The sequence below is a fragment of the Watersipora subatra genome, chromosome 8 (assembly GCF_963576615.1).
Source record: "Watersipora subatra chromosome 8, tzWatSuba1.1, whole genome shotgun sequence".
Classification (NCBI taxonomy): Eukaryota; Metazoa; Bryozoa; class Gymnolaemata; order Cheilostomatida; family Watersiporidae; genus Watersipora; species Watersipora subatra.
The window spans coordinates 49,557,149-49,570,440 of record NC_088715.1 but is presented as its reverse complement, the minus strand read 5'-3'; the positions used below and the strand labels follow the sequence as shown (position 1 = coordinate 49,570,440).

At 34.8% G+C, this 13,292-nt stretch overlaps 2 protein-coding genes across 9 annotated transcripts in view; one reads left to right on the top strand and one right to left on the bottom strand.

The window, feature by feature from the left end:
* LOC137402091 (presenilin-1-like) overlaps window positions 1–13,292 on the top strand; it is a 179,697-nt gene that overhangs the window by 128,283 nt on the left and 38,122 nt on the right. The window lies entirely within an intron of this gene.
* The window catches only part of LOC137402090 (uncharacterized), a 146,327-nt gene that overhangs the window by 120,181 nt on the left and 12,854 nt on the right, over window positions 1–13,292 (bottom strand). For 2 of the 6 annotated variants that reach the window (XM_068088556.1, XM_068088554.1), the window contains exons 4-10: window positions 13,102–13,230; window positions 11,610–12,263; window positions 10,256–10,330; window positions 7,334–7,381; window positions 6,615–6,738; window positions 5,547–5,623; window positions 2,072–2,216 (exon numbers count right to left, since the gene is read on the bottom strand). In XM_068088556.1, coding sequence (XP_067944657.1) covers window positions 2,072–2,216; window positions 5,547–5,623; window positions 6,615–6,738; window positions 7,334–7,381; window positions 10,256–10,330; window positions 11,610–12,263; window positions 13,102–13,230 — 1,252 coding nt within the window. The remainder of the gene's footprint in view (window positions 1–2,071; window positions 2,217–5,546; window positions 5,624–6,614; window positions 6,739–7,333; window positions 7,382–10,255; window positions 10,331–11,609; window positions 12,264–13,101; window positions 13,231–13,292) is intronic. The other 4 variants (XM_068088557.1, XM_068088558.1, XM_068088559.1 and 1 more) reach the window with 3 other exon arrangements.

The following is a 13,292-nucleotide window of genomic DNA, read 5'->3' as shown; positions in this document are numbered from 1 at the left end:
CAGTGGACAAGCGCGCAGTTTGGAAAACGCATGGTTTGAAAAGCGCGTAGTTATAAACACCGTGAGTACAAATACAGCATGTGGTGAGCTTTTAATTCCAAGATTTTAATAGCTATAGCTGAACAGGGGGACATCTGAACAGACAAACAGATGGTAACAAACTTTGAGATTTACATAGATAAATATCAGCATGGTCCACCATGGTGTGTACTTACAGAGGGTAGTCTTCAGTTGACAACAAATAAACATATTTTATATTAAACTATTTGAACTTTTACTCTCAAAGATTTCATTGAAACATGTATTTGAAGCAATAACTTCAAGTATTGATAAAAATCAAAAATGATATGAGAACTTTATGAGCGTCTTTGATAGGACAGCAGTGAAAAGGTTTTTAAGATGGCGGCCAATACAAATAAGTAAATGCTACTAAAAACCAATCTTTACTAGATGGTCTAGAATACTAAAGCAAAGCTTAGCTAGATAAGCTGGGACACTAAAACAGATCTTCACTGGATAGACTGGGACACTAAAACAGATCTTCACTAGATAGACTGGGACACTAAAACAGATTTTCACTAGATAGACTGGAACACTATAACAGATCTATACTAGATAGACTGTAACACTAAAACAGATCTTTACTAGATAGACTGGAACATTAAAACAGATCTTCACTAGATAGACTGGAACACTAAAACAGATCTATTCTAGACAGACTGTAACACTAAAACAGATCTTCACTGGATAGACTGGGACACTAAAACAGATCTTCACTAGATAGACTGGGACACTAAAACAGATTTTCACTAGATAGACTGGAACACTATAACAGATCTATACTAGATAGACTGTAACACTAAAACAGATCTTTACTAGATAGACTGGAACATTAAAACAGATCTTCACTAGATAGACTGGAACACTAAAACAGATCTATTCTAGACAGACTGTAACATTAAGATCTTCACTGGATAGACTGGGACACTAAAACAGATCTTCACTAGATAGACTGGAACACTAAAACAGATCTTCACTAGATAGACTGGGACACTAAAACAGATTTTCACTAGATAGACTGGAACACTGAAACAGATCTTCACTAGATAGACTGGAACACTAAAACAGATCTTTACTAGATAGACTGGAACATTAAAACAGATCTTCACTAGATAGACTGGAACACTAAAACAGATCTATTGTAGACAGACTGTAACACTAAAACAGATCTTCACTAGATAGACTGGAACACTAAAACAGATATTCACCAGATAGACTGGAACACTAAAACAGATCTTCACTAGATAGACTGGAACGCTAAAATAGATATTAACTAGATAGACTGGAACACTAAAACAGATCTTCACTAGATAGACTGAAACACTAAAACAGATATTCACTAGATAGACTGTAACACTAAAACAGATCTATACTAGACAGACTGGAACACTAAAACAGATCTTTGCTAGATAGACTGTAACATTAAACAGATTTTCACTAGATAGACTGGAGCACTAAAACAGATCTTCACTAGATAGACTGGAGCACTAAAACAGATCTTCACCAGATAGACTGTAACACTAAACACATCTTCACGAGATAGACTGGAACACTAAAACAGCGATCCCTCTCAATGCCCAGTTTTCAAGTTGACGTCAAATTGCAAGCCTGAAATAATGAAAGAAACATTACATCGTCTTTTATCAGACTTTAAAAACCTGGCATATCTGACTTCTAAGAAGGTTAGATAAGGCCACATTAGTTGAGCAGGTTTACTACAATATGAAGTGTTGGACGTAGTGTTGAAGTCACACCCCCTACCAAATGTAAGCTTGCTATAACCAGCAGAGGTCCATGCTCTGTTATATACAACCGCAGAGAGTAAATGATAATGAACTCTTGAGGATTTTTACATTCGTTAGAGGTTCGAGTTCAGAATCTGAACTCGAAACCTTCCAAGTTAAAAACTACCATAAAACAATCAGTATTTTGTAACATTTTTATGATACCATGTAGCAGTTATTTTTAGTACAGCAAATATCTAGAGAAATTCATAAATTGAGAAAGTTACCTTTAGAATGGCGTGGTATGACTGCCACCCTAGAAATCTCGCCATATGGAGAGCATAGATTCTCAAGCGTTTTTTTATCAGGGTTGGGGAACTCCATCAACTCCAACGTTGTCTTGGAACGCTTAAGATACAGAGGTTCACTCTGCTACAAACAATAAACTATTTAAAGTAAAAATAGACTTGAAAATAACAATTATAACATGAATTTTTTTGAAGCTTTCAAGCAATTACTATTTGAGTGAGTAAGCATAACAATCGTTACTATAATGAGAGAATATTTACTACAATGTCTTTCTATTTGTCCAAAGCTTAGAGGGTAGAAAAATGTTGCTTTCCACAGGATTCATACTTATGACTTTGTCCATATTACTCTAACAATGCTCTCCTAAAGGAGAGTTTTCTTGGAAGCCCAGTGTTGCATGAAAATGTTACTTCAGAAAATATGATGAAGCTCAAATTTACAGAGTCAATTTGTTATAATGTCACAAGTAGACGAGGCAAGCAGAAAAACTGACATACCAGCAAAAAGTGGAGTTTGCCTTTATATAAGACTGCAAAACTAAACTATTTTGACATGAGCCAAACATAAGATACAAAAATAAACATAATAACATTACAAAAATAATTTTTGTTCCAGGAACACAGAGACAGAAACAATATACAAATATATAGAGATGAACTTGTACAAACAGACTCCATCATTAAAGCTGACACGTTAGTAACGAGCTAACAATGATCACCTGTGCTAGTTAATAACGCCAAGTACTTCAAGTGTGAGTATTTTAAATAAAGTAATCACATTCTTTCGTCACTATGGTCAGTTGGACAATCGTAGGGTAGTGGTTTCGATTGGGGGTCTTTAGACCTACTAAGAACAATTCCTCTACGAAGAGAATTGTTCATCGCTATTGGATTTTAATAGCTATAATTGAACATAGGGATGAGGATGACAGATAAAAAGACCAACACTGAAATTTATATTTAAATGCATATGAATATATATATATATACGACTGAATACCCAAAAACAAAAAGTTTTTGCAATAGAACAGTTTGGGTGAAGTGTCTTCATGCAATGAATTGTAGCTTAAGTACTAACTTCACCTAGTCTAAATCTTTACTATAATAAAAGCTGTTATTATTGTTTAAGCCATCGTTAGAAAAAAGATAGCTCCCAGGCAATCATTTTCTCTGAGCGTGCTATCTGAATGGCGAAGCTGTAAAACTATTAAAAATTAGCAAGCGCATAAGTATCGTAAGTAGAATCCATTGTTCAGTCAGTTGGACACGTAGTTTAGTGGCTTACAACGTATGTCTGCATACCTGAGGATGTGAGTTCAAATTCAGTAAGAAGTGAATTTTTTGTTCACTTTAACTTACCTTAAACTATATCGCTATAACTGGACACTGGACAGACAGACCAATCAACAACAACTAAAATGTTATTGCTCTGGGTTCCAATGTTATTTGAATGTATATGACCATAATGCTGACTAGAATTAATGTATGCTGTTATCTAGATTTGACATGAAAATGGAAAGGTGCTGGTATGTTGAGGTCATGGTTTGATTATCAATTTTGGTCGAGATATACTTATCTCACGACTTTTATCTTGATAGAACAGAACTCTAGCACCTGTACTAATCGACCGTTTTGTCATATTGTGGAAAAATTGCACGAATATTTATTATCTTGGACAAGTTCTCACGGCACTCTCTCTGACTAACAGGGTACTCATCTGTCATAACATGAGGCCTAAAAAGCTATCAATTGCTAAAAACAATGGCAGATGCGAAAAAAATGCAATCATACAGTTTTCTAGGAATTCCTAATAAAATGTTGTAAATCCAAATGTAAATGGTTCAAAACGCCCATCCTAGACTCTGGTAAAACCTTTTAACATAAAAAACAGGTTTCAATAAGAATGTGATGGGCAAGGTAACTTTTGCTGAACAGTTGAGTAGAGTGAAGTCATCAATTTGTTTTCAAAACATGTTGCTCATCCAGTCTCAGCAGTAAAACTTGTAATGCTGTTCCTAAATTCCTTATCGGTGTTCGCTGTTGAAAAAATTCTATTAACATTATTCTTTCTTTTTCTAACTGAAAGCGCAAAAGAATTACCTGATTTAAAATTTTAGTTTTTACAAAGGATATGGTCAAGGGAAAACGATTGCTTGGAATGCACTAAATTACTATCGTTTGCATAAAAATAATTAGGCACAGTAAGTAAAAATGTGATGTAAAATTGGGAAACAAGCGAGGAAAACTTCGAAGTTAGCTTTGGAGTTGGAAAGATACTTTAATAGGTCATAAAAATGGCTGCTATTATGCCGCGCGACATTCCTGAAGACGACGAATCGTATTTATATTTTAGTGACTTCAAATCAGAGTGCAGGTCTTATTATTGTGCCGATCAATCTTCTCAGGTACACCGCCATTAAAACCATGGCAACCACTACATTAACAACGAAATAATTATTTGTTATTGATGTAGCCGAGTCATTATTAGTACAAATTTTTGACCATTTTTTTACTGATCACTTTCTTCTATTACGGGTTCATAAAGATCAAAGAATGTCAAAGTGATGATCAAATGGAAGTGGCGTTCAATTGAAGGGTGGCCCTGCAATTTTTTAACCTTCTTCTATAGTGGCGTTTTATTAGAGGTGGCATTCCAATAGAGGTTTAATGGTAGCTATATATTCCATAAAATATTGACTTGTTATAAAATGTTGACTTTTGAAGGTTTTACAGTATATTATTACTAGTACCCTGGCAGTTTTGATTGCTGTCAGAGATTGTCAGATTTTCCTGTTAAAGCACAGAGAATTATTATCTGCACAATTATTTATAACTGTCTGGAAGAGAATTGATTCTTGGAGTGCCAGTCTACCAAGCGAAAAGTTGTGAATTCAAATTCTGCTAAAAGGAATATTTTTCTAAACTGTAGTGGGGCACTGGACAGATAGGTAAGACTCTTACATATTATGGTAGAGATTCATATATACAAAATGGTATATAGTTATTCCCGAAAATATATTAATTATAGCACATTGTGCAACATGTTAACCGTTCAACTTCTCTAATGTGAGAAAAAACATTTGATCTTCGGATATTCAAAATCTTTTCATGTAAATTTTGATCAGACCTCGAATCTCAAAGTAGCGACTTAAAAACAAGACAATTGGTTAGCTTAAAGGGTCACCTATATCAAATTGTAAAATATTTCATCAGAAAGTATAGATATTTTCTAGTATTAACAATAAAGGCTCGCAAGAACGCTTTAAAACGCTCACAAAAACAAAAAATTTTTTTTTGAGCGCTTTGCCAACGATAAAGTTTTGCCGATTGCAATTTTGAAACATCCTGGTTGTCAGATCACCTAAAATAACTAAAAAAACCACGAATGAAAATTTTTTTATACTTTCTGATAAAATCTTTTAAAATTTGTCATGAGTACAGATGAGACACCGACCTGTGCGAGAGTAACTCCTTGACCTGAAGATGCAGCCTTTTCAGCAGCTGAGGCAGACTCGAAGCGAACATATCCTGCTGATGAAAAGTTATAACAGATAGTTCAGTAAAAAATAAGGACCCCATTGCATGATATGTAGCTTTGGATGGCGGGACATCGCAAACAACTAGTTGGAGTATCACTTGTCAATGAGTGTCAATAAATGTCACCAAAAGATACCAAGTGTCACTTAAACGAAAATGGCATAGAATAAGGTAAAGCTATTCATTGGATTACAAGAGTCTTAAAAGGCAACAAGATAACGTGAAATAACATAATGCAAAGATAAATCAACTAGTATATACATCAATATATAGTATATGTACTAGTACAATGGCCGGCGTTGCTCGGGTAACTAAAAAGTCTTGCACAAAAAACATATTTTCTTTTAATGTATACAGCATTTACCATTCTAATTTTTAAACTTCATATCATGAGAAAAGTGTTTTTGTGTTGTTCAAATAAATTAAAAGAGAAAATAAACAATGAGTGCATGGAAGTGTGTGGATAAAATGGTTACTGTTGCAGCAGAAGCTGTATTTAAGTTGTAGTCGTTGTAGAAGTAGAAGTTGTATTCAAAGTTTTGCTGGATGATACTGGTACCGCTCAATACTCTCAACATGAGTGTACCAGCACATTTAAAATTGAATGACACACTCGAAAATTATAAATTAAAAAATTGGAAATGGTCAAAAGTTAAATTATAAAAAATTTCAAAAAAATAGCAAATGCAAAACGTAATATTAATTAACAATGCAGAGTGCACATTTAGCGTTTGCAATGGTGAAAATGATATACAGTACATAGTAAGATAAGATCGCTAAGAAAGGTTTAGCCTTCTAGTTACGAGCCCTTGCTAGTAGATTTGCCATTTAAATTTTGCGAGTTCAAATCCAATAGAAGGTAATTTTTCAATGCTAAAACTTTATCGCTATACCTGGACGGATGGCAGACAAACATTGAGATTAACATACATGTATATAGATATAAACACACAATTACATGACTATAAACAATGTCATTACTCACCATGTCTATGACGGTCTATTATTGTATACAGTATCGTGCCATACTTTTTAAACCTCTTCAACAAGTCGAACGGTTTATCTTGCTCTTGTAATTTCTCAATAAAGATAGTGTAGAACGGTTTCGACTGCAGAATAATATAAATTCTAAACAACCAAAATTTGACACACAGCCTATGGGAGATGGTGTGCATAGCATGCTTGCAAAGGCTAAACAAGGAACAACTGACCAACAAGGAAAGCCATTTACTAAGTTTCTATGGCGCGGATAATGCATTTTTGGAATTGTGTGCACGTTGACTTAGCGTGCGATTAGTGTTTCATTGAATAAGTTGTTAAAAAAGCTTTGTTATTGAAGATAAGGAATTCTACACCAGAGGTCATAGGGACGCACTCCTGTCTCACCAAATCAGAATAGGAATGATTGAAGTGTGGAAAATGTTTAAAATTGAATAGCTTGCGCCATATTTTTTGCGAATTATTCGCAAGCGGCCTTTTCATTTTTCTCAAGCATAAAACGTTCAAAGAAATCTTCGAGTAGCAAAATTTGTTTGACTCGCGGGCTTTTTCTTTTTGATTGACCGTGTCATGGAAATATATTGACTTAGCCTATTGCAAGGTGAAGCAGTTAAAGGTTCTACCCAGAATCACATATCCTTGAGAAAACCCTGAAACAGTTAAAGGCAGCAGAAATACATCAGGTTTTGATAATTAGCTTCTTACCTCACGTGGTTTGCTGCTCGCTGCTGCTCCCTTCTCTGTCTCAGATTCCTAAATCAAGTGCAAAACCAAGTAGTTACTGCATTAAGAAGGCAACAGGAATTTAGGATGACACTTTGTAACAAATTTAGTCACTATAGAATATTGACAGACTAATTTTTATGCAATGTCTTATTTCCAAACAATAACTCATTGTGAACCATGAGAAGTGCGTTATGATTTGGCATAGGGTTTGCATCTGGCCAAAAGCTGCTTCATGCGGCATTAGCAAGCCTCATACAAAATGTTTCTGATTAGTAAGTAGGTAATTAATCAGCCTATCATGTCTGTCCTTAAACCATAACTGTCACGTACAACTTTTATCATATTTTCTAGGTAAATCAGACACCCTGATTCCAATTTTGGACTCAAAATAAAGATTGGTCAACTAACCTTCAAAGTAATTAAGGATTTTAAAAAAGCGTTTCAATATCCATCTCAAAAACAACACAATCGGCATAACCAGCTCCGCCCATAAATATGTGACGAAACCTATTTTTTTCAGGAACAGAAGTTAGGAATGTTTAGTCCGATTTAGAATAATAGACATGGGTGTCTTAAAACCCATTATTACCTAAATCCAGCCTGTAAATTAATCTCTATATTTTATGAAAGGTATATAAACTATTTAAAATTGCTCATAGCTTGTTACATGATGTTTAAATAGGCTGAACGCCAAGAAAAATGAGCTCAAAAAGTGCGGTTTTATTACAAGCTAGCGTAGTTATTGCGCTTTTTTAGCTAATTTTTAAATATGCAATGTTAAGTAGCTTATCTACCTTTCAGAAAAGACAGATTATTTTTAAGGCTGAATTTAGATAATAATGGATTTTAAAATACCCATCTCTATTATTTTAAATCGGTCTAAACATCCCTAACTTCCGTTCCTGAAAAGCTAGGTTACGTCACATAATTATGGGCGAAGCTTGTTGTGCCGATAGTGTTGTTTTTGAGACCGGTATTAAAACGCTGTAAAAAAGCCTTCATTACACTGAAAGTTAGTGAACCAATCTATTTTGAGTATAAAATCGGAATCAATGTGTCTGATTTACCTAGTAAAGACGATAAAGGTTGTACGTGACAGTTATGGTATAAATGGAAGGAACTAATCATATGCAGGCGTTGAGTAAATGGCAAATATGTTTACAGCTCTGAGCTTAGTTTCGCTTTGAAACAACTTAATTATTTTATTGCAATTTATTCTTGGCATGACCGGCCTTGTCAGATGCATTGCAGCTACAGGGGTTTAACAAATTACAGATCATTGGAATTCTGATGATTGTTTATTGAACAATATTACTAGTAAGAGTGACCCTAGGTGTAGATGTTCTCTCATAAGGTACATGTAAGCAATCTGAATGCACCATAAACATATAATTGCTACATAATCTAGTCTTAAATGTAGTTTCTAGCGTTGCTATAGTTTATATCAGTTATTGTGTTCAAGTTAAGCAATACACGTCTCTATACTTTTGCTCTTTTGGCAACAGATTAGAGACGTGATTATCAGATTATCAGATTGTCAGATTAGTCTTTTGCATGTTTCTATACTTTTGGTCTTTTGGCAACTATTATAGGCGTCACATACATACAGTTTATGGCTATCACGAATGAATAGCTAATGGCAATCACAGATGTATAGTTAAAGGCTATCAAATATGTCTAGCTAATGGTTATCGAAGATATATAGCTACTAGCTATCGGAGATGTGTAGCTAATGGATGTTCACAGATAGAGGTGACATGCTATTTAAATCTTTCAACTTGAGATGAAAGCAGTTTAATAGAAAATATCCTTCACAAGCTTTCCTTTTTTAATCCGAAACCGCTAGCTTCAGCAAGGGAAGCCTGTAATAAGCTAAACACTGAAAGCCCGGCACTGAACCACAATGATTGAAAAAACCATGGGTACGCTTTATACAAACCTTTACTCTTAAAAGGCAAAAACTTGAGAAAACAAAGGTATCAAATCTTCAAGCCTAAAATAAATTTTCATGGTCTCAACATTTATGATTATCTATAATTTTTTTCCCATCTACCGGTAATCAATCAAAAACGCGGAAGACAATTGTTTTTTAGCTGTTACTCATTTTCCATTTATCAATATTATCAATATGGACACCAGCAGGCTTTGTCAAAATGTTGGCAATTAAACTTTTCCCATTTTTAAATACATGTTTATTCATATGATAGCAAAGCATCCATCAAAAGAAAGACTTAAAGTTGCATCTATTAACTGACACTATAGACCTTTTATATCAGTCTATAAGCTAAAACACCTCAGTGGCTACAATTGTGTCCACCTATAGAAGAGGTTAGGAAAATGCCCGGCGTTGTCCAAGTAATAAAAAGTCTTTGCACAGAAAATATATTTTACATAGAACAACAGTTACCATTTTAACTTTCAAACTTCATATCATGGAAATAGGAGTGTTGAAATTGAAATGGCGCATTTGAAAGTTACAAATTAAAAAAATGGGTAATGATGACAAAAAATTAGATTTTAAAGTTTCAAAAATAACAAAAGCAAAGGATAACATTATTTAATAATAAGTGCACATTTACGTGTGCAATCGCGAAAAGGATACAGGGTATATATAAGAGCGTAAGGAAAGTCGAGAATGGCTTACCCTTGTGATTAGGCGCAAATGTATACAAGTTTGCAGTTGCAATCTTCATGAGTTCTAAATCAATACAAAGCAGATTTTTCATTCTGAGATTTAATTGCTATAGCTGGACAGACACTGAACGACGACAGATAAACAAACTTTGATATTTATATATATTATATAGATGGTCAGTAATTTATTAATGTTATTCTACTATAATCACTCCTCTACCATAGCTCTGTCTAACATGCTGTAGGAAATATAACTCAAACCGATACCTGAAGCTCTTTTTGTTCAAGTTTCATTGCTTGCATTCTCTTTTCTGGAGAACCAGCCAGCATTTGTTGCTCGTACTGTAAGCAAACAACGGCGTATTAAGACTGATAAAGATCAATTAGTGTCGTCAGCACCTGCAAATGATTCACATAAGTTATTCATACAATCAGATTTTATGAATTTTAGTTGGATTTCCATTCTGAAACAAAATAAAGGTTGGCTAGCTGCGAAATTGCTGGTTAACCGCTGGTGAGCTCGAAAGTTATCTAAAAATTACCCAAAGTCAAGCCAAATCAAATTCCTAGCCCAAACTGATCTAAATGAATTTGACAGAAACGGAAAATCAAAGCTTGCAGTAGGAGTTTTCAAAGATTGTTTATCCTTTATCATAAACACTGTTTCCAAGATGCGTAGTACTTCGGAGTTGCGCTCTCTCTGGATCATGAAAACGGCGTCTTCGCACTGAAATCGCTGCGCACTGATCAGTGCGAAGCCAGTGCAAATTCGCAGCAAGAAAACAGCAATTGCGCAGTGGCTGCACATAGCTCTCTTGCTGTGGAGGCAGATTCATCGAGCGCCATAAACTAGTACAAAAGTTATCCCGCTTATCTTGTTTTTACTATTCTTCCGATCTTTTTTCACTTAAATTTAATTATGGTCTGCTCCTACGAGGATGATGAAGTGATTACTCTCCTAGACTTTGTTATCGATACCAACACTTTTCGAAAAATAAGTGGCAAGTCCTAAAGTAACATTTAAATAATCTATTATTTGAATAAATGTTTATTTAAAATATATCATTTGTAAAAATTGTGTTAAGGTTTGTAAAACATTTTGAATGTGTATTGTAAATAAAATTATAATGATGACAAAAGCATAAAAAGACCGTCTCTGACGTTCGGTATCCATGATCGATTTCATGTATCCATCCAGCGATTCGATTTATACAATTTCTCTTCTCCGGCTAATTTGCTGAAAACCACTGCGCAGCATGTAAACGTACAATCCCCTCAACTTCAGAGGAGGCTGCATCGAAGCAGTGCGCATCATGGAAACATATTGAAAGGGTCCTCCAAAGAACCAATGCAATGAAAAAAGAACCTTTCTAGGGAAAAGCAGGCTGAGCAAATCATCCTTAATAGGCCTAACAGTAATATAAGTAGTTGTAAATCACGCACGCACACGCTTGAATGCGCATATTCGTGCACACACCCAGGAACACCGCATGCTCACACACTTGCGCCCACACGCACAAACACACATATACCAACACGGGCATACGCACATATTCACCCACACCTGATCAAACACAAATTTACACGAGCAGCGTTTAATCTAATGATGCTAATAAGTTACCTGCAGCATCGATGAACTACTTTTAGCTGTCAGGAATGCATCTTTAAAGGCTTTCTGGACATTTTTAAAACCTCTAAACTGCTCAATAAAAATATCCATTTTGTCATCAGCTTCATCATCTGTTGGAAAAGGAAAATTTCCCAGCTTCGCGATGAACGTAACGTCAACTGTATCACTAGTTTCCTCTACCTCGACTGTATTAGTAAACCCCTCTAGCTGACGAAGCAATTGCTTGTTAGGAATGATTACATGAACCCTCACATTTGTTCGAATCGACTCAAAAAGCCTTTCAACGGTTTCAACAGCAGCCTCTTGAAAAAGGTTATGTCGCTCCATCTCTACTGATATTTCCTCTTTCTTGAAGAACTGACATTTTAGCCAATCCCGAAGCTTTTTAGCTATTGTTGAGGACTCCTGAATAAACTGGGCAATTTGTACCTCATCCTTAAACTCTAAGGCACAAACCGCACATCCACGCTTGATCTCTAAAATCTTCTGACATAAGTCATTAAGGAGTTCTTCTATTATCTGTTGGGCTTCCGTTAAATTCCAAACATTATCATAAAACTTCTCAATGTCAGTAGCAAGGTGCCTGAGTCGAGCAAAGACGCGTTCAGACTCATCATCAAACTCTTCTGAATGAAAATGGTCGAGCTGAAACAAGGAACAACAATTTTAAAAACCATATTTTTTAAGTTGTCTTCTTCCGGACAGAGATTCATAGATATTGTAGAGTGGAAGGCATAAATATCACCAAAGTTAACCAACTAAATAAGCTATTTAATGTATGAAGTCTGAAAATTGAATGATGAGATTTTTATTATTTACAATTTGTTCACAAAGTAGCTCTATTTCAGACTCATTATTTTGTTTATATTCCCCATAGCAAAACCAGAACTATAGCATATAGTAGCAATAGCAAAGCGAGAACTATAACATATAGTAGCAATAGAAAAGCGAGAGCTATAGCATATAGTAGCAATAGCAAAACCAGAACTATAGCATATAGTAGCAATAGCAAAGCAAAAACTATAGCATATAGTAGCAATAGCAAAACCAGAACTATAGCATATAGTAGCAATAGCAAAGCAAAAACTATAGCATATAGTAGCAATAGAAAAGCGAGAGCTATAGCATATAGTAGCAATAGCAAAACCAGAATTATAGCATATAGTAGCAATAGCAAAGCAAAAACTATAGCATATAGTAGCAATAGCAAAACCAGAACTATAGCATATAGTAGCAATAGCAAAACCAGAACTATAGCATATAGTAGCAATAGCAAAAGGCAATAGCATATCGGCATATTTGTTATTTCGACATATTCCACACACTGACTGTCAAATTTAAATTTTAAGATTAATTTTCATTGATATTGAGAGAACATAGCTATGAGCACAGGAAATACTGATCACATAAAAGCTATTTTGTAAGAATAAAAGGGCATCATAAATTGTGGTTCTAAGGCTATAACAAAGAAAAGTATACATACGGATGGGTTTTCCAAATACCGCCAAAGCATGGTTCGCATCATTTCGAGAATAGATGGACTTTCCTTGTAGTCTCGAACCATCTCAATTACGTTATCCACCACCTCTTCGAGCATAGGTGGTTCTCGCAGCTGTATAGAGAACATACATACATAAGAATAAATGCACCTTGATAAAATAAATCACAGAAGAA